The 24,756-nt window shown below is 47.5% G+C and overlaps 1 protein-coding gene across 4 annotated transcripts in view; it reads right to left on the reverse strand.

Moving 5' to 3' along the window:
- Positions 1–102: 102 nt before the first annotated feature.
- Positions 103–24,756, reverse strand: part of trrap (transformation/transcription domain-associated protein) — an 84,124-nt gene continuing 59,470 nt past the window's right edge. For 3 of the 4 annotated variants that reach the window (XM_080517825.1, XM_080517823.1, XM_080517824.1), the window contains 11 exons: positions 22,665–22,866; positions 21,458–21,619; positions 18,142–18,229; positions 17,659–17,864; positions 15,822–16,083; positions 9,920–10,145; positions 9,589–9,806; positions 8,812–8,996; positions 8,462–8,665; positions 3,352–3,546; positions 103–1,022 (listed from right to left, as the gene is read on the reverse strand). In XM_080517825.1, the coding sequence (XP_080373951.1) occupies positions 738–1,022; positions 3,352–3,546; positions 8,462–8,665; positions 8,812–8,996; positions 9,589–9,806; positions 9,920–10,145; positions 15,822–16,083; positions 17,659–17,864; positions 18,142–18,229; positions 21,458–21,619; positions 22,665–22,866 (2,233 nt within the window). In that variant the 3' untranslated portion in view covers positions 103–737. Of the gene's footprint in view, positions 1,023–3,351; positions 3,547–8,461; positions 8,666–8,811; positions 8,997–9,588; positions 9,807–9,919; positions 10,146–15,821; positions 16,084–17,658; positions 17,865–18,138; positions 18,230–21,457; positions 21,620–22,664; positions 22,867–24,756 lie in introns of all 4 variants that reach the window. The other variant, XM_080517822.1, reaches the window with a different exon arrangement.

Raw genomic sequence — 24,756 nt, forward strand, 5'->3', positions numbered from 1 at the left:
TTCCAGTGTGAAGAGAGACAGCAGGAGATCAAGACAGGACTGCTTCTGTATTACAAAGGAGCACTTTATTACAATAAAATGCTTATTTACAAGACGAGACAATACAACTGCTGGAAAAGGCCGGTACCTTTAGAAAAAAAAGGAGGATTCCACATCCACGGCCGACCTGGGAATGACATCGTTGCGTTACAGTCGCCGTGGCTTTTATCACAGGACTGATTTTACAAACGCGAGTTAAAATGGCTTTTGAAAACATCCGCTCAAGCTGTAGATAAAACTAAAACTGAAGTGCATCAGACGCTAGATACAAAACAATATTCCTAAATTGTACAGGCGTCGTTAAAGAACGACACCATATCCTTTTTTTTTTTTTTTGTAAAAACAACTCTAGCAAAAAAAAAAAAAATCTAATTCTAAAAAACCAAACTTGATGGCAATGAAACAATAGAGACAAAATAAAGCAAAGAGATGATAAACTCCGATAAGTGTGAATAACTGGCTCTGTTTCATGAAAGAAAGGGCACGTTCCGGTATAAAAATAAATAGGAGCTGGAGGAGTCGTCCTTAAAATAATAATCTCAAACTAACGCCGTGACGTTTTGCTTCCCGCCACACTTCAGTGTATTTTTTTCATCCAGACGAAGTTCCGGCGCGTCCGTCGGGCTTCACAGTAACGAACGAGACGACGGTAAAAACCAGAGCGCGTGGGCGTGGCCTCGGCTTGTGTGGGCGTGGCCTCAGAGCCAGGGGTGCCACGCCGGGTCCATTCGACACAGGTTGTCCAGGCTGTTGGCGGCGGCCACCAGGGTGTTGACTTTGCTCTCGCCGCCCTCAAACTGCGCCAGGTTGTGCAGCCGCGTCATGATGGCCGTCACGGCCTTCTGCACCAGAGACACCAGCTGCTGAGAGTCCATGTTCTCGGGCTGGCCGGCCGGCGACAGCGGGATGCTCGTGTCCTCCTGGGTCTTCTTGTGCCACGCGATGATCTCGTCGCGGAGGACCGCCTTCAGGATGCCGTCCACCTGCGGGGCGGGAGGGAACCGGCGTTTAGCACACGCTCTTCCTGGTTCAACGCTATTTTGCAAATCCACGTCCCGTTTACAGGACAATCACAGAAATATAGTTTAACTTTTAACACTATATCTGATGTCTGCAATTATTTTTAAGTGCATTGAGAAAAATAAAATAATTAATAAATAAATATAAAAATGTCTTTTAAAAATCCAAACGGAGTTTGGTACCAACCCTTAAGCTGATACAGAGTACCCATAGGAGTACTTATCAAATGCCATAAAGCCTAATTTATAGTCCTGTATTCTAATGAATTCTCCAGCAGAGATCAAATCTTTCGTTTCACTCTGAATTAAACCAACTTATGCAAAAGATAAATAGCACATAAACTTTTAGCGGTACTGTAGTGTGACTTTATTTCTGGTGTCTGGAGTTTATGGCTGAAACCATAAAGTCCCTCTGAAGCTGCCGACGTCGTTACGCCGCCGTGGGAATGAGAGCAGTGAAACGTGACCAAACCCCACTTTCTATAAAGTCGCCGTGACGACCTGCAGCGCCGCCACGCAAAGCTTGTTATGGCCTCACCGAGCGGCGGTCACCCTGGCTCCGCCCCCTCCCTCCCGGCGGCCTGATGGCATTCATACGGTTTGAGTGGATGATTGTTACGTGTCGGTTGTGTTTAATTCTGTTTCCTTCTCCCTCTCCCTCCCTCCCTCTCTCCCTCTCTCCCTCCCTCCCTCCCTCCCTCACCGCAGGGTGCTCGGCCCTCGCTGGTTCACATGGTGGAATGTTTCTTCAGCGCTCCTCCAGGACGAGCCAGAGTTATACATAGACGCCGCACGCCTGTCATTACCGCTCCCCTCCACAGATTATGCAACGCTGTAGACATTCCCCCCTGCTTTTATTGCATTGTTTGGCCGTTGGGCCTCGGTGAACCCGGACCGGGTTCAGGTCTGGGTTCACCGGGAAGAGGCAGCTGACACGCTGAAATATCTCCTCTGGGCCCAACGTCTCACTGGCCTTAAAACCTGCCCTCAGGTCAACATCATCATGTGTCGCTGGACATCTTGCGTGTAAAATTGGACTTGATTTTTTTCTTTTACGGCCGGACTCGGCTGGTTTTATCGGATGTTTTAACGAGGGAGCAGCGTAGGAGGCCTGCTGTGGATTCACGGGTTGTAAAGGCGAAATAATGATTGAAAATACCTGCCAGGAGCAGTGAGGAACAGCAGCACCGGAAAATCTGTGCGTGTGTGTGTGTGTGTGTGTATGTGTGTGTGAAGCTAAACCGGGAAGCGTCATTCACTTCTTCCATCCATTTTCAGACAAACTTAATCAGATACACCTTTAAATGAAATAGCAGTTCTTTAAATTCTAAAACGTTTAAATATAATTTGGACTCAAGGCCTCGTTTACACGACAACGTTTCGAGTGAAAGGTTTTGGTTTTTAATTTCAGAAAAGAATTTCGTATTTACAACACAACGTGTTTTCACAGCAACAGCGGAAGCACTGAAAACAGCGTAGTATTCACATGAGGCCACTAGTGGGTGCTGTTGGTTTGTTTTTCCCTAATGAGATTATACGCATGCAGCAGTGACTAATATAGTATAAACACTAGAAACGGTGAGTCCGCAGACATTCTAGTGGACAGAGGATGAAACTACGATAAAACATCCAAGTCACCAAGACACCACGGAGACCGCCATTGTCGTGAGTGTCCATCTTATCATGCAAAACAACTATTTACAGGGTTGGTGGCATGCATGGACAGCAGCTGCATGACGGCGCTCCAGGACGGGTTCCAGAAAGCGGGACTGTTTACGGTTCACATGGCGACGGAGCCCGAGCGTTTCCAAAAACCCGCATTTTCAGTGACTCCGAGCACCGTTGCCGTAGAAACGGAAACCAAAGATGCAACTGAAGCTTTGCATTTTCAGTTGAGGCCCTTAATTCAACATGGATCCGTGTTTATACAAGTCTTGTTCATAAACGTGATACTTCCATCCACCTTTGCGTCACGCTGCAGATGCACAGGGAGTACATGCAGCAGGAGATAATCTCTATATGAGACATTGACTAAACATCAATATATTCTAAAATGCATCATGACAAATTATATATTTATATCGTCAATACTCGTTACTGGACAAACAATTTCAAATCTCTCATTGAGGGTGACAGCTTTTCCCATAATCCTCTGCTTCAGATCGGACTGATGTGTGTGTAAAAGAAACGCCGACAATTTCAATAACTTTCTCTGAAGAGTATTAGAAACGACTGCCACGACTTCCCGCCACCGTCGCTCTCTTTGTCGTCCCTCCGCTCGGCAGACGTTTACCTTGAAGTTTGGCTGAGCGAAGCACCGGGCCACGGCGATCATGGAGGCGGTGAGCGGGCCCGAGACGCCGATGGTGGTCAGGAACTCGGAGATGTTGGGCGTCAGGCGGAACGGGACGGGCCGGTTGGCGTCCAGGTCGCCCGTGGCGTCGTTGATGTCGAAGCGGAAGTAGGAGACGTTGAGCTTCCCCGTGTCCTGGGAGCAAAGAGCACAATGAAGTTGACCTCAAAAAGAAAACGGCGGTACGTTGCTCACAGCGGGAGAACAGGTAGAAAAGGTCTTTTCTGAGACAAGCCGCCCTCCGCGAAGTGACTGGAGCCCTAAAACAAGCTCATCCCTACAAAATGGCCGCCATTATTGATCCTCGTGTCCCAGACACAGCGACTCGCCAAACTATCTGCAGCGCAGCATCTTCAGCCCTCCACTCGCTCTCCCCCTGTTGCTCCCAGCCGACTTCAACGTACACAACCCAGTTTTCATCCTTTAAACCTGCGCCAGAGAATCGCGACACAAGCAGCCCCTTCCAGGAAAGATAAGCTCCCTTATATGAAAAAGTGAGCAGCTCTGACAGCTTTATAGCAGAGCAGCATTTCATTCCAGCCCCCCCCCCCCTCTCACCTACTGTCATTTGCTCCTCCGGGCCCCAGCAGAGGCCTAAAGGCAGTGGGCTGAGACTCCAGCAGCCCCCGGAGGGTCAGATAAGCCTGCAGACAGTTGGCTGAGGCGGCACTCAGAATGCTAAATGGGCCGACTGGAGGCCGGAGACGGCTTCATTTGAAGGCCGGCCCGAGTGGCGACGCATCGTAAGCCGCTCACATGAAGCACAGTGGTGAAGATGAGAAACAGAAAGGAAGTGATATGGATTGGGACGATGCCGGGTTGAGGAATCCACACCAGAACCTCGAGCACGTCGAGGACAGAGAAAGATTTGAATTCCTTGTTGGGAAATGAGTCTTTAAAAATGGATTCGTGGGCATCGCCTCATGTCTCGTCCCTGACTAAAATAAGGTCAAATGAAGGAAATATAGAATTATAGAAAATGCTGTACTGTTTATAGTAATGGGTGAAGTAGCATTAAGACCATCGGCTTGGTGGCTGCAGCTCTGATGTGGTAGTCAGCAGGACAGGAGTTCCTCAGGGTACTGTTCTCTCTCTTCTTCTGATAATACAACCATTGTTGGCCTGCCTGCCTAATACATTTAAACAGCATTTACTTTTAAATGCACACTTAAAGTACGTCATGTTTAGTGCTCTTTTAGAAAAGAAAACCTTTGAAGTTGAAATGCTGATTCTGTGTGTGACTTTGGTCACTTTCATTAAGTATAAGTAGCAAGAAATTAGTAACTCATACCGACTAACATTTTGAAGTTAAGAAATATCCCTCAACTACAAATATTCCATTTACACATTGAGTGCTGTATGAAAAGTTAAAGTCAAATCAAATTGAAAATTCATTTCTCGAGTTTTGGTCCAGTATTTTGTTGTTTCAGTGCTGATCTATGACTTTTCTATTGGTTTCAATGATCACTCAGCATCATTTCTCTTGGTATTTAAGGTTTCTTCCACTCATTTGGAATCTTCTTTTTACAACTTTATGAGCTCTTAATGGAAGCTGGAGTACTTCCACACACACACGAAAAACTAAAGTAGGCGATCTGTTTTCTTCTTCTTCAATGAATAGATTCATAATATCACATCAAACCGTGGCACAGTGCAGCTACCGTTTCATTCCACCTCATTAAAAATGATGTGACAAAGCAAAAGGCCAGATTAGCGTCACTGGATGATTGGTTTGCTTTGCAGGACGGAGCTGGCCCAAACCGGCTCCAACTTTTAATTCAACATTTGTCACAAATTTGCATCTCCGTCGGTATGAACGGTTCCGGTGCCAAGTATTCACAGGCAGGCGTTTCTGCGCCGTTTGTTTGTTGTGTCACGGTCGTCAGGCAATATGCTGGGAGCAGGTGTGTGTTTCTGTTGCTGCAGCGTGCAGCAAGAGTGTGGCGAGGATGAAGATGCCAATCAAGCAGTTTAAATATAACTTTGGGAATTATTGTAATTTATGGGCCTAAATGTTGTTGAATAACCTTCCTTGCGTCTTGATTTAAAATCGCTCAGATTTGGTGACTCCAGATCTCATCGCCATCTTCCTCACTGCCATCTAAAGCATTTTCAAGCCGTTAAGTTTTCAGACAAGCCAATCTTATATTCTGACCTACATATCAAATACTCCGTTCACATTTGAAACGTGGAAATTGACCCGAAACTCTTCACATTAAACAAACAGGCAGGAATAAGCACAGCTGTTTTTGTGATTTTCGACCAGATGGATTTTAATTGGAGCTGCAAAACACGGTAAATATAAAACTTTATTTACATGCTAAAACCACAGGTTGCATTCATGATGTTTCAGAGCTACAATTTAGATATAGTTTAGGGAAGCACTGATCCAGATTTTTTCATTTCCGATCCGATCCTGATACCCAAATTTGAATATCTGCTGATACCGATACTATTGCGATGCCAGAGCTGTGTTTGCTTTATTATTATTATTATTATTATTATTATCATTATAGTTGATTTTATATGAGGCTGTAATAACCTCGTCTCAACAGTAAAGTATGAAAAGTACAAATGTTTGCATGTTTTCTCTCTAAAGACAACTTGAGGTTAGTAGAAGGTGAGAAAAGGAAGCAGTGCAAAGTATTTTAGTTCCATGTGGACAACGTGAGGGTCTGCATGACGTCATCATCTCATAACAAACTAGTTATCATTAAAACCTCACAATCACTTTACTAATTGCTGGAGAAATTATTTATCAACGCAGCACCAACAGAATGTTTCCAGCTGTAATGCAAGACAAATGATTGGGACTATTTTCATGGAGTTTAGCGTGGAGGAGGACGCAGCTTCACAGAGGAGTGAATCTCCTGCCACTGCGGTCAGTGACGATCTCCAGGAGAGCTGGCGTTTTAAAACACTGACGCCTGGCGGCAGAGCTTCCACCTCGCTGTACAACGGCTTTGCAAACATCCATGTTGATACTTTGCGGTGGTTTGAGTGTAAAATCTGCCCAAACAGCAACATGTTGTCATGAAAAGTCGCTACTCCCCTAGCATGCTAAGCTGGCTGCAAACTGTGGAATGGATTTCCTGACTCATTACTCCTCATCTCATTGAGACCTTCCTCCGTTCAGGAAGTCCATTCCACATTTTGCAGCGAGCAGAGCAGAGCAGAGCAGAGCAGAGCAGAGCAGAGCAGAGCAGAGCAGAGCAGAACAGAACAGAACAGAACAGAACAGAGCAGAGCAGAACAGAACAGAACAGAGCAGAGCAGAGCAGAACAGAACAGAACAGAACAGAGCAGAGCAGAGCAGAACAGAACAGAACAGAACAGAACAGAACAGAACAGAACAGAACAGAACAGAACAGAACAGAGCAGAACAGAACAGAACAGAGCAGAGCAGAGCAGAGCAGAGCAGAACAGAACAGAACAGAACAGAACAGAACAGAGCAGAGCAGAGCAGAAACGTGGACTCATTTCAGTAGAAGCACAGATGAAGCTTCATGGATCTGCAGGTTGGATTGGAATTTTCCAATCTGTTAACTACATTCATATTGGAAACCGATACCGGATCGGCCCCATCCCTAATATAGCCGATAACGTTTTTGCTTGCTCTTTTTTCTCTTTTTAGTGACGCATTTTTTGAAATTCTGGCTGTTTTTGCCTTTATTGAACAATAGAGTCATTTTCAAACAACAGAATGCCAGCTAAATGTATATTTCTACAGGGATCTGTGGGTTGCAGGCCCGTGTTCTCAGCACAACTGGATACATCTGCAGCCTCTCGTCTGAGACGTGTGGCGCCAGCGAGCACAGCCATTACGCAGCACCGTCCACCGTGGTTCTCTTTATTAAATCACATGTAAACCGAACCAGGCTGCTAACAAAGTGACTCCAATCAATGGCGCACACGTCAGACTGCTCCGTCACTACCGGGGACGTTCTACTGTGGGAGATGCTGGATAAAGATGACTTCGTCAACATTTATTCCCATCACAAGTTCAATAAAAAGCCATCTCCCTCTGGCTGCTGATTTGTTCACGTCGTGCTGCTTTGCAGCCTCCAGAACATAGAAATTCATACACTTCCATTGACGGAGCCGGCTGTGATTTGGCCGAGCCACTCCGCAGCAGCGACATCGGTGATGTGACTGACCAACAGCGAATTTATTCAACGGCGAATAAATTCGCAGTGAACCCTGCAGGTTTTTTTGTAGTCGGCCTGGAGTCGGTGAGTCAGTCTCGCTGCTATGCACTCGTCGATGAGCAGTTAAAGTCGGGCCCTGCAACTGTCTGACGCATCCCACAAAGCAGTGTGTTTCTATTGACGCCTCCCAGCAGCACAAAGCACTCTAAGGGCCAACTTAAGGGAACATAAGGTCCCTACTTAGGCAGGGCGAGGCTCAATGTTCTGGTTGTGATGTCCTGTCCTTGCTCCCTATTTCTCTCACGCTGTGTGTGTGTGTGTGTGTGTGTGTGTGTGTGTGTGTGTGTGTGTGTGTGTGTGTGTGTGTGTGTGCGCGCGCTCTCCGCACCATAATCCTCCTGTGTCTAATGGGATCTGTGGAGTGGAACAGGCAGAGAGGGGGCTTAATACCAGCGCTTAGCTGCCCAGAGGAATGCCTGTCAGCAAAGGCCGATTAGGATCAGAGGGGAGGGGTGGCAACTGACACAATCATCTTTAATAATGACTTTGAGAAAGCTGTCTGCAGACCCCGAGCGGCAGACGGATGTGTGCTCGCCGCGGGGCAGGCGCACCAACACACAGCCGCAGACTCCTCCGATTGAAACGTCTTTGATAGCAGAGCAGAGGGGCTGAATGTAACACTCTGTCAAAACAGCCTTCGCATTGACGGCGCCTTGACTGACTGATAGGCCGAGCGTGAATGTCATGGGGGAGGACTGTAATTCATACAGCGGCGATAAGGAGAGTGTAATAGTGATCTCTTAATGCATCTATGAGTGTGTATTTATATTGAATTAGCCCCCGTCAAATGGATCCCATTTGCCCTTGACGGGAACTGTGATGGGTTCGTGAGCGCGGCCTACCTGTGCTATCTGCAGCATCTCGGGGTTGAGTCTGTTGAGGTGCAGCATGAACTCGGCCAGGCCGATGAGGGCCAGCTGGATGGTGAACATCTTGCGGAAGGTCCAGTAATCGGTGGCGTTGGGGAACGTGTGCAGGGCCCATTCCTTCAGCATGCTGCGGGGAACCATGTTCCCTTGCACCTCTTTCAGGATGTCCCTCAGCACCTAGCAGGAGGGAGCAAAGGTCGGGCGGACTTCAACTGACCAGAACCTAGTTTCATGCCCAACATGCAAGCATGGCAGCGACGTGGCAACCTCCGGTTGTGTTGGCCCCCGTGGGCACATTCTTTATGTACAGACTGTCCGCCCACCTGATGGCTGGCCTGCGTGCCTCGAGCTTGAACCGTGGCCAGGCGGTCGTAGTACCGTGAGATCGGGTTGTCGTGCTCGATGCCCTTCTTGGCGCAGCGCTGTTTGTAGATTTCCACCAGTGACAGAGACGACGGGTTGTCCTCAACCAGCCGCATCTGAGGCGACACCGCCACCACCCGGGGCACTAGAGAGGGAGAGAGTGAGGAAAGGACGGAAAGAAACGACAGAAGGGGCAGTGAAGTTCACAGAATGAAGGGAAGCCCAGGAGAATAACAGGAGTGGCGGAGAAGAACCACACCACCGACGCAGACGACTGTAAACATGCGGCTGCAGTTTGCTGGCAAACAAACTCAGTTCCACCGCAGTGTGAACCGCTGATCTAAACCTACATCCAAAATACTCTGGAGTCGGGAAAGAAAGCGGCCATTGGAGAAAAGTTGAGCGGGGTCACACAAGGTAACTTGATGTGAAAGCAGTGTAAACATTGACATTCTGGGCAAATCAAATCAGTACCAGTCAGTCTGAAGGAGGGACGGCTGGATTGTCCGACCAAATTCCCCCTTAAACAAACTATAAAGTGTATAAAAAGCAAAACATCTGGCAGGAGACCAACCACAAAACAATGATGAGAGGAAATGGTACGTGAAAGCAGACTAAAGAATGTTTTGGTGTGATCGCAGGATGTTTGCTCGGCACCTCCGTGACGGACGATGGTACGAAAAGAAGACTCTGTTCCCTTCAGAGTTTGGGAACATTTGCACTCCTCTCGTCCATACCGGTAAAGAAGAGATGGCGTTTGGTGGTTTCCTTTCTCTTCTCCAGACAGGGGTTGAGGAGGCGCAGCAGCTGCAGGACCCTCTCCTCTCGCCGCGACTCCGTCAGGCAGGCGTCGTTCATCACCAGGTACGGGTAGATCTTGCCGTTGTGGCCTCTGATGTAGAGACGCCGCGCCGCCGTGTTGTGCTTCTGAACGATTTCCACCCGGGGCATGAACCTGGGGAGGCGTGGGGTGAAGGAGGAACGGTGACCGGAGACGCCATCGGGAAATCTTATCACAAACGTTCAGCAGCTGACGTCGGCGGAGTGTGAAACCAGCAGCATCTCTACCTGGCGATCTTGATGTAGTAGTGCGTTGGTTTGGGCATGAGGAATTCCCCCGGGATCTCCACCTCCGCCGTCTGCGCCGAGAAATTGCTGAGGAAGCGACACTTCTCCTCGATGAGGAAGAACTTGGGCAACTGCTTGGTCTTGGCCTCCAAGATCTTGATCCACTTCTTCAGCTTGGAGATCAGGTTGTGGAGCTTCATGGAGCCCGGAACGCTGAAGTCGAAGTCTGGTGGCAGAGGGGGAGACAGAAGGAGAGGTGATTATCACAGAAATCTCCTGAAATCACAAGCGTGCACATTGGCCAACTCCTTGCAACACCATCTGCTATCCTTCCACCCATCCAGCCCCGTGACATCCACACTCGTCTGTATGTGATGCTAACAAATCAAAGTAGGAATAAAGGAAGACCAGATAGCTGATCACTTTGATAGGAGCGGCGTTTCACTACAGTAGCTCATGTGAACCAGAGGAAACCAGAAACACTCATGCAACCTGTGCAGTTGGGGATTTCTGCTTTCACTGTCTGCTGTGAGATTTGAACTGAAATTCAGTTTGTCTGCTTGATAACCATTTTCTGACTTGTTTAATTCCTCTTAAAAAAAAAAAAAAAAAGCCGAACACCTTTTGGTTGTCGGCTGTGCCACAGTATTGAGGGAAAAAAAAATCAGTCCAGCTTTTCTGAGTGATGAAAAGGTAACGAAAAAGTTAAAGATGTAATGAAGATGGGGAAAATATCCAAACTAATTAGTCAGGATAAAAAAACAACAAAAAGATACCATGTACGTGCGTTTGGTAAGTAACTAAATCAGAAATATATGCGACCCGTGGACCAAAACCAGCCAGCAGGAGGCGCCAAACATGCCCGCCAAAGCAAAAACATTGTTAAAATGTCCAAGAAAACATTGTCATTTAAAAAAATAAAACAAATCGAGCTGAGACATCAGTAATACTGCCACGAAAGATTGCAAACCAGCATGAGCCTCAAAGCCCTGCTGGCAGGGGGGAGTTTGTAAAAACATGCATCATGCAACAGCTACAAGAGAACATTTGTTGGATTTTGCATCAGGATTTCATGAACATTGGCTTAAGTTTGAGATCGTAGTAATTTTCTTTGGTAATTGTTTGATTTTGTGAAAATAGACCTTTTCATCGTGTATACTCGGCACCACAACAAAGACAAAAGTCTGAACTTAGAGGTTATTATGGCAGTATTTCACCGGTCCGGCCCACTCAGGACAGTCTGTGGCCCCGGAAATAAAATGTGGGTGACACCTGTGGTTTAAGTGGTTTTATTCAACCACTAACAAAATGTTGTGACGTGTATAACCTTCAATCTCGCTGCGGTAAAATGAACTTCTAAGCAAAGCAGCTTTCGTAGATCAGTAAAATCTCGATGTAAATGACATACTGTGGATTATAAGACCTTTTGTGTTGCTATTATTCTTCCCACCCGACGTGCATTATTCCACGTTTTAAACAGCGACAACCTTAAAGGTTTATCTGCTGAGCGTGCGTTATAAACATTGCGTTGCACGGCGGTGCCTTGCTTAAGGGAACTCCACAAGATCGGTTATTGGTGGCAGGCAGTCCGTTTTGAGGCGAGCCGTTTGCTCTGTCGACTTGAGGCCGGGAGCCGATTAAATTAGAGCAATAAAAATGAGAGACTTAAAGTATTAAATTCCTGTTTGGAGTCACAACTCATATTGCACATAACATATTGCGATGAGCTGCGGCAATAACAACGGAAGGAGGGAAAGTGAGACAAGCAGGTTTTCCATTTTAGAGTAAAGCCCTTAGGACATTTCTGCAACATGAACGTGCGCACACAGAGAAACACACACACACACACACACACTCCCATTTCAGTACACCCTGTTGTGCCGCCTGTTATAATGAATCCATGAAACTGCAAGGCCTTGCCATTTCAAACCTGTTCAATCTCTCCCCGAGTGAGACCTCCTAATACTTTAAATAAGCCCTTTAAAACAGCCAATGTTCTTTTCGGAGTGGCCCCATTTCGCCATCTATCCGCCTGCAATTCACCTGCCTCGATAGGAAAGGTAAAATTGAAACAGTCCTTGCAGCCAGACAACAATTCAGCACCATAAAAGTGTATAACGCGGACAAATAGAAAAGGCGAGACGCTCCACTCGATGCTGCAGAACAGCATAATATCACTCCGTCGTGATCTGATAAAACAAACACGTTTTAGCCGTTTAAATCTGGAGACTGCCTTGCAAGAGACATTTTTATCACAATTCAAAAAAATAAATATAAGACACTCGATATTTTAAGTCATTAAGCACATAAACACAGAACAAATGTCTTTTTGGACCAGTTAATCAATGAAACAACTCTTTTTTTTGATCATTCATACCAGCTGCAATATTTGCATTGTGAACAATAGATGAAGTGGCAAATTAAAGAGTGGGTGTGTTTGGGGGTGGGGTGTCCACAGACTGATGCCGCTATAAGAAGGTAAACATTGATCATGAATATAAAATCATGCTATGCAAAAGACTTTCTGTGAAATTGCCTCCATAAACCAAATCCAGAGACTTTTAGCTGCTAAAAATCTTTTTTCAGCAGGAAATCTTGCGGGAAATGAAACGACAGAATGAAGGACTGAAAGTGTCTTTGGTGGACGTTGAGTAAAATAAACACCCCCGCTTATTGACCCTCCTGGGCTACGGCAGATACACTTCATGAGCAAACGCTGCAGCAGTCATTCAATCTTTGCGCCCTTCAGTCCAACGTTAGGTCGTTATCTTAGTCCGTCTTTAATGCGCATCACGTTTGAGCATTTCACCTCAAGTTAAACAATAAAAAAGGACAGAGAAAGGATAAAACTTGCAGCAATTGACACCAAAAGAGTGACTTTCAGTCTCCCATAACTAGCTTCTGACCACTGTGGCATTTCACTAGGATGCAGGGAGAGGAGAAATGTGCAGTGTGGCGAGTGGTCAGTGTGCTCTCTGACCCGGGCCTGGGAACTGGACTTGTGTCCTGCCCTGTGTGGCCCGCATGACAGGCCGGGACAGCGGCTCCACACCAAATGATGGATTCCGGCTCGGGGAGGTGGGCCACCTCCGTGTAAAATGACCCGTCATTCCCCCGTGTACCGCCCGGGCCCTGGCTCGGTGTGGCCGTGTTTCCTGGACGTTCCCCTGCAGTCGCTGGGCGAGCTGCACTCCGGTGTCAGGGGTCGCCCGAGCAGCGTGACTGGAGGAAGCGGGATCTCTGTCGGAAAAGCGTCGCATTTAAACCTCCTCGCTGACGGTGCCAAGCCAAACCATTATATAGAATTACACTAACATTTCCCCCATGTTGAATGCAATTCTAGCATGTCAAATGACTGCTCAATAGGCAGGAAATGCAAAAGCCAGGAAATGCATGAATATTTTCATAAGAATCTCTCTCCTGACAAAAGTCTCTGAAATGGATCCACTGCTAAAAACAGTAACTCATGCAAATAGCATTCTCCGTAATTGGATTTGAATGCCTCCCTGCTGCCAAATGTTATATGTGCACACATAAACCCATATTTTCCGGCCCACAAACCCTGTGAAAGCGAGTGAGCCACTAACGTGGTGGGGGGAAACGGGAGCCTGGCTGCTCTGCAGCTCGGTAAACCCCGTTTGTTCCGCTCCGGAGGGCTTGTGCGCTCTGGGTCCCACTCCCACGTCGCCGTGGGGAAAGCCGCGGCGGTGGCGGGCCGGCCGGCACCCCGCGAGGCAGACGCCCCGGTGACGCCCAGCTGCGTGAGCACAGCTGGCACCGCAACATCTGGCAGGACTCGCCGGAAAGAGAGTCTCGCCGTTTATGTTGCTCGTTCAATCAAGTCTGCGTGAAATTCACATGGTTTGTTTTTTTCTCCTGCTCATGCCGCCACACCTGCCTTCAGGTTTCCTCTCAGACGCCGATTGTTTTAGAATTTTGCTTATTCTTATACTCCTCGACTCAACTTCGCTCACCATGTTTTTGGGGAGGCGTCTACCTTAGCCAGGGGATCTATTTTTGCAGACTCGCTGAGACTCCTCCTCTCTCACCACAACCAGCCGCTTTCAGGACGAGTGAAAAGAGAAAAGTACACAAGAGCCGGACGAGGAGCTGGCACCAGGTCGCTCACTGTGTCCGTGGTCGGAGTAACACATCTGTGTGGTGAAAAAGATTTATTTGCACACACAGAGCCGGGGGTCGGTACAGAGGGCACTTGTTAAAAAAGTGGGCAGACTGAACTGGAGTGCAACTCCCTTATGTAATGTAGGAAAACACACACATGGATTCCCAAAACAGAGGGATGATTGTTTTGTTTGGGGGGGGGGGGGGGGGGGGGGGAGTCTCCCAGGGGGCCTCGGCTAAACCAAAGCAGCACCTGTCCTGCTGGATTCCACAGCTTGCACATGAATGTGAACATGTGGGCCAAAATGCCTGCAGGCTTCATCACAGCTTCACAAGTGCACACGCGCACGCACGCACACACACACCTTGTCGTATTTAGCGTTGAAGTTGTGTCCGTCCAGAACGGGGGACTGGATCAGAGGACTGCCTCTCGTTGTCCAGCGTCTTCTGCCCAATGAGCCTAGTTGTCGTATGAAGATGCGACACCTCAACGTGAGATTGGGGGAAACACACAGGTTGCCGTCTTGATGATTCACACTGGGTTTTAGTCTGTTTTCACGCCGGTTGACATCCAGCAGCTACATCTCAAACTGCACTCCTCCAGTGCACAAACTGAGCTCACTTCCAGCTGACTGATCTCACTAGGTAGACTTCAATGAATCCACACAGCAGGTACTGGTTATTTATGTCTATAATTAGCCAAAAACTCTTCCCTGCCATAAAACATTTTGCCAGCAATGAGAACAAAGCACAGGAGTTTCATCTCCATTTGAATACATCTGCATGTGCCAACACCTTATGAGCCACTAAACAATGGCAGGGATAGCAGCGTGAAGTTTCACTTGTGTAGTGAGAGTTGGATGCCTTTCTTCCAGCAGTCCAGACTGGTGGAATGAAGCTACGAGTGTCTGTGTTGGAGGAGGAAGACCTGCAGGACGGGAGCGAGAGCAGCGAGGTTGTACGGAGGGAACACTGAGGGTGAACTGGAGGTGGCAGAGCTCTTCACTTCAAGTAAGCAGGATTAAAAACGGGTGCACTGGAGGGACAGCTCACGCCTCAGCATTAATAGATGTGCGAGTGTGTAATGTGGTCTTTGGTTTCTGTGGTCGATTGCAACGTCCATTGCTGAACAGGGATATCTTCCACCAAAGCCACTCCCACTGTGAGGGCGTCGTAGATCGTGTAAACTAAAATGTGTTCATAGATAAACTACTTGAAATACGATGAGGATTTCACTCATGTTTTGTCCTTCATCCTTTTTGCTTACTGTGCATTTCTTCACGTAGTGATTGTGATGACCTTCTCAATAGTGCATTTTTAAAACTTAGAAATGCTCACCTGAAGAGCAATACGCTGTTCAACATGGTGGCGTGCTTCATTTATGAAATAAATGACTCCGCACAGGTTCAGAGGCAAAAGCAACATAAGGCTTCGTCAGTTGAGGAAACCGTGAGCACGACGCTGCAGCAGCTAGAAACGCCGGTGACCCACGTGCAATCAAAACAATTGTGGGGGAGGACGTGCTCAACAGAGACAGACATGATATAAACGCCTATTTCTGACCAGCCACCGTCCCCGGGGCCTCCATTAAATCTAATCAAGTTGTCAGAGACTTTAATTACACACAACACCGGAGCTCCAGCTGCTCCAGTCGCCAGGCCGGCTTCCTGTTGCCACTGGTACAACTTCACTGGAGCTGCAGAGCTGCAGAAACACAAACTTCGGGGCGGCAAGCCGAGCCTCCACCATCTCAGCGGTACCAATGAAAAGACACACAGACCTGTGGTGAACTGTCCCTTCATCTTCTGGAACACCGGGTCCTGGGCGGTGGCCTGGGCGCGGCGGGCCAGCGACTCGGAGGCGGCGCTGGAGAACATGGTGGAGACGTTGGACACGTTCTCCAGGCCCACGCCGAAGGTGCTGACCAGCTTCTTGACGAAGTTGAGCGTGTGCGGCGTGATCTTGGCGTCCGACACGGCGCCGCTCTTCTCGAAGGCCACCGAGTAGCATTTGGCCAGGCCCTGCTGAAGCTGCCTCAGGACCTGCGGGGTGACGGGGGGGGGGGGGGAAGAATTGGTTTGTCGACGTCGTCAGGTCACATGACGGGCCGATCCACTCCCCCGCAGGAGCAGACTTCAGCAACAACAACACAAGGAAGCGGTGATATATTGAAAATTCTAAAGTAAAAAGTAGCCGACGGGTCAAGGGTTGAATCCTTAAGAGGAAAAAGACGGTAGTGCAAAGTCACGGTCATGGCCAAAGCGAGGGGGAGAGGGGAGGGGATGGCGGTGGAGTGGAGCGTCGCCCCATGTTGCCTGGTGGAATGAAGCAGAGAGCTTCCAGCTGCTGCAGAGTGCCCCGAATCATCACAGGCAATCTCACACACACACACACACCAACAAACCTCAAGCCCCAAATCCCTCGCCCCATCCCACACGCTCACTGCACCCATCCATCACTTGTCTCGCACTCCTTCTCTCCTGCAGCCTCTCCTTCTCCCAGACTTCCCCTGCTCCGCCGCTATTAGCTCTAGAAGCTGCCGAGCTCGGCTAAAACTATTTGCTCCGGCACCGAGTTCACGCTGAACTTTTAGAGCAGGAGTCCCTCCTGAAATGACAAAGTAACTTCCCGAATGAGATTCAAGTCCACGTAAATAAAGAGGATGTAGAATTATACGCACCGAAACTGTGTGAACTGAAAGGAGAATCTGCTTCGTGTGAAACTGCTTGAGAAGCGCCGACAATCAAAGACGACGACACCCAGCTCGTCATAGAAGCAACATTTTAACAATGATATCTGTGTTTAAATTGAATTTTCCCCATCTTGTTCTGGAGGAGGGTTTTCACATTCCATTTTCTCAAGAAAAAAGAACAAACCATCGATTTCAGAAAGTTTGGGACACGTCAAATAACAATTAAACCAGAATGCAAATCTAATGACCCCATATTGCATCCTTGGATAGAACACATCCATCATTTTAGAAGTTGAAACTGAGACACTGGAGCATTTTATCAAAAACTTTAGGTCTGTTTGAATTGGAAGTCTGCGACACATCAGAGAGGCTGGGACAGAAGAGAAGAGAATAGTTCATTCACTGCCTATGGTGTACCAACGTTTGTGGAATTGGTTTTGTATAATAAAGTGTAAAAAAAAAAAAAGAAATCTGGGGGGTCTGCTGGGTTTCTCACTGTAAAAAGCACCTGGAAATGTCTGTATTTGGTTAATTAATAATGTTGAATTGAGTTTTTCACCCTCTACAACTGTTATGAACTGAACTTTAAATCTAATAGTGTTTCTAATAGTATTTATAGTGTTCAGTTTGAAAAAAATCTTCAAAAATATTTTTTTTTTTTAAAGTTGTGTGTGTGTGTGTGTGTGGGGGGGGGGGGTCTAATAATTTTTGCTGTGAAAGTAAATCAGAAAAAAAGAAGCGTTATCTCTTTGACCAGGTTGCATGACACACTTGTACACAAGATGTTCGCTCTAATCGCCGTTCTCCCTGCCAGCTGCAGTATTTTCTCACCATCTGACGGAGTGAACACACACACACACACACACACACACACACACACACACACACACACACACACACACACACACACACAGTGTGGTCTCACCTCCTCGTGCCAGTTCTCTCTGAACCACACCATCTGGTCCACGATGCCCTCCAGGGAGGAGAGCAGGGTGGGGTGGAGCTCCCGCTGCATGTGCATGATCCGGCTGCAGCGCCACATCGGGGCGGTGGCTCGGATGGGCCCGGGGTCGGAGCCCCCCGAGTGAGGCTGGGCCCCCACCGAGCTGGGCTGTTGCTGGCCAGATGAGTCTGAGGGGTGAAAGAGGGCGGCGATGACGGGGGATATGAAAGCGTCGGTGTTTGCCATCATGAAAGCGAGATCATTTTGTCCGTCTTTGATTTAAAGAGCTGAACACTCTGGAGGAGCGTTGCAGGAAGCTATATGTCCCATATGTTAGAAATGAATTTTCTTCCCCTATAGGTGCTTTCAGACATAAGTGGCCTGATGGCAGGGGAAAAATAGCACCTAATGTTGAAAGTGTGGTAAAGAGGCAAAGCAGTACAGCCAAGCATGTTTACTCACCACTCTTGTAGCGCTCCCGCTGCTCGATCTTCAGAGTCAGGTAGAGGGTGCGGATTGGGAAGTAGACAGCCTGGGGGTACACTCGCCCCACCTAGCAGATAAAAGAGGGTCACAGATTACATTTCAAAGACTCTCCCTCGGGACCGCAATGGGGGGGGTGAGAGAGAGAGAGAGAGAGAGAGAGAGAGAGAGAGAAAGCAAAGGGAGGTAAAGGTGGAGGGGGAAGCGATGGGGTGTGGAAGGGAGAGAGAGAGAGAGAGACACTGTGTGTCAGAGTGAGCAGGAGATCACAGCGATACGGCCAAAGGCCTCTGCTGGAGCAGCAGGGAGTGTTTGAAGCCTGGAGTCCCGGGAGTGAGGGAAGTTAAAAACACGTCATGGCCAAATTACAAAACTGAATGTGACTTGATGATGAAATTGCCTTCAAGACTTCCAAGAAAAGTCACTGACAACACTGGAAGGCTTAATGGTTGAAGCCGGGACACAAGAGGTTTCAGCTTTTCTATACATTGCGAATTGGCCTCAAACTTGGCGCAGTGGAATCCCTTTGATTCAACCAATGCAGCAGGTGAGTGACTGGTAGCGAGGATCACAGTTCAATGTGACGGTGAAAATATGCAGCCACAGAACCAGTAGTTCAGCATCCGTCATAAAAATGATTCAATGTTTGCTGAAGAGATCAGACTCCAAGCTACAAAACCACGTCTCCATTCCATCCCTGTCAACACTAGGCTCCTGACTGCAGCCAGTACAAGAACAATGAAGTGTACACAGAAGCGGTAAACGCCGCGGATACATTTGTACGTGTGAAACCTCACTTTGCTGGCACAAAGTGGGAGCCTGAAGGTGGAACATGAGCTGTGACAAACACAGGTCTGCCATTAATACAAACAAAACCAACAAGCCAGGGTGAAACGCACTGTTCCACACATGCTGCTCATTGCTCATTGGTCTTGAGGCTTTCGACCCAATGGAAGTTGGTGGGGGGGCTAAACCACCAGGTTCTCTCAGGTGTCAGAACATAATTCCGTGGACTGAAATCACAAAGCCAGCCGAGTCCCCCGGACCCTCCGTACGCCTGCAGGGCAGGAAGAGATACCGCCGCGCCTCCACAACTGAACTGAGCTCCAAGAGATTCCAGGTGGTCAGTGATGGACGGTTGTGGAGGAATATACAGGACTGAACTAAAGAAAAGAAGCCTTTCTCCCTCCATAGTTTAACCTCCGGCTAAATTGATTCGGGAGCCTCTGAGGTTTGGCTCAAGACTTTTCAACGATTCTCAAGATGTACAAGACTTGGAGCAGATTGGCCCACGACTGACTGGAATAGAACTGTCGGTCTTTTTAGACTACGGAGAATACTAAAATAGCCGTTAGACAGTCAACATCTTGCAGACTCGGATCCCTGAAGACATTTATCTCAATAATCTGGTATCATGGGTTGAAAAGAGAAGACTGACTCACTGATGAAGGACCTCAAATGTGCTTTAGGATGCAAAATACAGTTTATCTGTGGTAATGAGTCTTCTTGAGTTGTCAAAAGTATTATATTAATATTTTGATTTGAAAAAAAAAGAACTGCAAGTCCAGATAATGTGTATTTTTATATTCTGTGCTTGCAATGCTCTTTTTATACGTGTATTTTCATAATTATGTTTGCAGTTTTCAAGATATGATTTTTCTTCAGTGTGTATTGCTGCTGACGAAATTGATTTTCTCCACTATGAGATAAATAAGTTCATATTTCATCTTGTATCATAATTTAATCTACTGTGTGAATATTAACCTCACATTGTAGATTCTTTCTCGGAGCGGTGCATTTGGGAATATTTCCCTCAACGTACATGAGACAAAGAAGCAAGAGAGAGACTTCAAATGAAAAATACAGTACGGCGATTGAAAGTGAGAAGAATTCAGGAGTACGTGGAAGAGGGAGCACTAAGTGGCAGCTAACAGCTGCATTAAACATGAAAGAGAAATGGAGGCCGAGAGGAAGAGGAGGAAGTGAGGATTGCTGCACTAATGGGAAGATAAGGAATGTCACATTTTGGCGAAGCTGAGAGTGCGGTTGGTCGACCTCTGTAAGGTGGAGGCAACGGAGGCGATGCGTGAGTGAGGAGGAGGAGGAGGAGGAGGAGGAGGAGGAGGAGGAGGAGGAGGAGGACGACTGAGATTCTTGACTAACTTCTGATTCATCTTCCCGCCTGCCCTTCACTGGCTCTTCTCACCTTCATCAATATTTCAACATACGTTTTCTTTCTCTCTCTTTTTTTTAAAACATCTCGCTACCGCAGAGAAACGCTGAATAATTCAAGCGAGCGAGAGGAATAAAGAATACCATGCATTAAAATGTAGGTTTTCTTCCGTTACATAAAGAGGCTGTGGTGACGAAGAACCTTTCGCTCCGCCATCGTTGCAGGATGAAGCAGTGGAACAAAGGAAGGGCTGGATCTCTCCAGAGCAGGACAATCCGTACAGTCACACATTAGCACTCATTTATATTCATACATAACAAGATTACTTGTTTAACTGTAGCTCAAAGGCAGCAACTGTGAAACATGCATTAGGTCCTAATATCTTTCAGAGAGAAGAAAAGATCAGAAGAATCAGTGACGTGAAAATGAGCCAAGTGCAGAAATAAGAAACTCCACAACACTGAGGCTGTGGAATGTTCCTTCTTTGCTCCAAAGCTAGAAATGATCCAATTTCATGATGCTGCTTCCTCTACCAAGAACACTGCTTGTACTGCTTCCACTCCTCCCTGTGCACTCGTTCTCCCACATGCCCTGTACAATATTCCTCCTCATCTGAGAGAACGGCTGTTTGTTAGAGCAGCCTTCTCTTTGAAGATCACCCTCTTCAAATTGTGCGGAAATAATACTCCATTAAGCAAAGCAAATTAGTCCTGGGTTTAATTACTAGCTCTGTTCCCGCAGTGCGGATGCGTGCAATATTAACTTTATAATCATTTCTTGAACAAATAATTTAAAAACCAATTCACCAAGGACTGGTGGAAGCCAATAAATTGCTGTAAAAGGGGACAGTGAAAGAATCTGGATGCTTGATTTTGTAAATACAAAGCAGGAGGGAGACCACTTCTGCGTGAACGCAATTAATTTATCTCGATTAGAAAGACGTGCATGAGGGCTAACGTTGACGAAAAATGTGATTGATGAGGGCCGGAGACATCCAGACACAAAACTGAAGATTATTTTAGAAAGCCCTTACGATAGACGGCATCACATTTCTAAATCTGATGGTGAAAAATAAACCCTTTGTGTCCGGACCACGCCACGGGGGATTTTCCCCAGACGCCTCACCTGGCTGATGAGGTTGAGCAGAGGTTTGCCCTCTGAGCCGACCAGGCAGGTGAGCAGCTGAGGGATCCAGGCCAGCCACTGGATGGGCGGGACTCCAATGCAGTACTTGTCCACCGCGTCTGCCAGCGTGTTCTTGTCGTCAAAGCTGAGCAGCCACAACACCTGCAGGGGAACAACAGCACGACGTGTGAGAAGCAAAAAAGACAAGTGGAAAGGCTAACAGGAGGAGAGAGTAGAAACTTTTATTTATTTTTTGGCCATTGTCGACAGATTAGGTTCATCCATTTCAAAACAACAAAACTTCAGTGTGACACCAAGTAGCGTGGAGCCCGAGCCAACGTGGAGGTGACCTCTCCTCCCCTGGGGTGTGGACCGACACTGTGATGAAGACATTAACCCCACTCGGCCTCCCCGGGCTCCCTTTTAGGAACCAGGCCGCGCACACAGATTGTGTATAATTACTGATAATGACTGGTCATCTCACTCCATCTATCAGGACGACGTGCTGCCAGCCTGGTTTGGCAGCACAAAGCCTGGGGGGGTCGGGTCAAGAGAAAAAACAAACGTGACACTGGTGAAAGCCGTCGACAAATAATACTAATGGCAGCCGCCAGATGAGGCATGAACTAGTATTTCTCATCGAATCAGCTTGAGACATCTCTGGCTAACAGAGTGAGCATGTTTGCAAGAGGGAGGTCCGCTTGTTAGGAAGGAGTCCATGTCCTTCAGTCTGAGTCCGCCCGCTGGAGGCCGAGCGGCTCACGCAGAGGGTCAGGAGACAGGGGAAGCCATTAGTCTGTTAACCCCCCAGCCTCCACTTCACCATCGATCTACTGTAGGGAGCCTTCCACACTGTCCACCACCACACTGCAATCCATCACATTACTAGTCTCTGCTTGTAGCCGTGGCAGTCTGGGTGGGTGGTGGGTGGTGGGGGGGGTCTTTCCATTCATCAGCACTATTAATGTTTTGTCCAGATGAGGTCAGGCAACGAGGGAATTTGCCTCGACCCTTTCTGAAAGAAGCCATGATTGGGGCAGCTGATTATAGAGAAACACAGGTTTCCCAGCAGGAAGGCTAATAATTGATCAACAGCAGAAAAGAAGACGTCAGCAAAAGACAGGGATTGTTCTCACAATCTGTTTTCCCACCACAGATTCACTTGGCCAATCACACAAATCACACTCCTTTGCGGTTCTCTCATCACCTTGGCCAGGTACTTGCGGGACTTGCTCTCGTTTTGGTGCCTGCATGCGTGGAGGTAGCAGGTGATGGCGGAGACCCCCAAGTGGAGCTGGCGCTCCTTGACAAAGATGTTCTCCAGGTAGTCGCCCCACATGGCCCAGGCCTTCACCAAGACGTCATGCATTTGGACCGCGGCTGAAAAGGCCTTGTTGGCCTCCTCTGACCTACGACACAGAGTTAGGGAGGAAAAAGTCCTGTGTTTCAGAGCGTGCTGCTTAAACAAACAGAGTAGCAGGGAATTCAGAAGGAAACTAGAATGACATAATATAAAGACCAACGTGTGTTAGGAAGTAGGTTTGTGCAGGTTTTACTGTGCGTCTTCATTCATCTCCTGATTTGTGATAAATAATTGTCACATCGGGCTTTTCCACCAGAAAGAAGCAGGAGCTGGTTCAGGACTGGCGCCAGGGCAGGTTCTTAAACAACTGCTTCTTTTTCCACAACGCAGTGTGCGGCTGCATTGTGCTCCACTATGAGACGCTCCATTAATATTTTCTAACCCACAGAACTTTATAATGAAGCGATACTTTTGGTTCATCAGCAACTAAAAAACAAACTACATACTACTGTAAATGAAAGCTGGAATTTTTGGAACTAGAAAACTTGCCTTTTAATGGTTTCATGTGATAGAGAATTTTAATCAGCGTGTGTTTACGTATGTTTCCATTATAAACGGTTGTAGAGCTGCGTTCTGTCATTCTACACCTCCATTCCTCCTGATGCTGATGCTTTTGATTCAGACAATCCAGAAATAAAGTGAAAGGAGCAGAAATCCACAAAGTAATGGCCAAATGTTGGAAAATAAGCACCGGGCTTATTCACATGTTTTTTTTCTTCTCTCTGGCCACTAAGGGGCTTCAGACTGAAATAAGACAGACGTGAAAAAACACCAATAGAGCAACGAGGAGACTCAATGTCTTCTGTCTCTTTGGTCTGCATGTAAGGTTCAGGACAGACTAGATGCAGTGACCCAGACCAAACAGATGAATACAGTCCGTCTCCTCATTCTTCTATGAGCGCTGTCAGTGCTGATCGGTGAGATCAGTGACGTATCACGTTTTGGAGTGATGGAATGACGTGGCTCTTGCTTGACTCTGTTAACAGTGGAAAAAGAACCAGTGCTCATTTAAGAACTGGTCCTGAACTGGAACCTGGTTCTTTCTGGTGGAAAAGCCCCATGTTTGGAGAAGGTGACAACAATGACGGGTTCCACAAGAGGTCAGAGGAACCGAGGAGGGAGGGAGGGAGGGAGAGCGAGAGAGAGAGCGAGAGCGAGAGCGAGAGCGAGAGAGAGAGAGAGAGAGAGACAGACACACACACACACACAGACACACACAGACACACGATTTAGAAAGTGTTAAACAGCCGGTGAAATAAATAGACAGGTGAAATCTGGCAAGACACCAAAGTTTTGACTGCACCATTTATGCTGACGACGGAATATATTTCGAATCATCAGCTATTTTCGCCGTGCCTGGCGCCTTCTAACCGCTCGTTGGCACGCAGTCTGAATAACTTTCACACACCTTTCAGCCTCTGATTAATAAATAAGATGCAGGAGGCACCGGAAGACGCAGCACCCCGCAGTCCAAACACCGAGAAAGGCCGGTCAATGAAAAACTCTCGCTGAGCTGCTTGGTAAATGGACCTCCATTTTAGGAACGCTTCCAAAACGACTCTCTCCCACTTACTTACAGCGAAATGTCTCCCAAGCCAATCAATTAAAATGTGTTATTATAAAAGGCATTTTGGCACGTGATTAAAAAATGTGAGCGTGATTGCAGTGGGGAGCCGAGGACCCTCCAGTAATGCTGAACGGGGTTTCCTCCGCCGCTTTGCCAGTGTTAAAGTACATTAACAGTTTCTACTACCCGACTCAACGGGAGCACAGGCACCCAACAGACTGTCAGATTCTTGACACCCGTTTAATTGAATGATCCCAAAATCCTAAGCACGTTTGGCGATACACACACACACACCCAAACCCCCACTCCACTGTTAATTCTCCCCCGGTGCAGGGGGAGCCTTAATGATTGCAATAAACCCTGCTGAGG

This window comes from Blennius ocellaris, assembly GCF_963422515.1.
Source record: "Blennius ocellaris genome assembly, chromosome: 21".
Classification (NCBI taxonomy): domain Eukaryota; kingdom Metazoa; phylum Chordata; class Actinopteri; order Blenniiformes; family Blenniidae; genus Blennius; species Blennius ocellaris.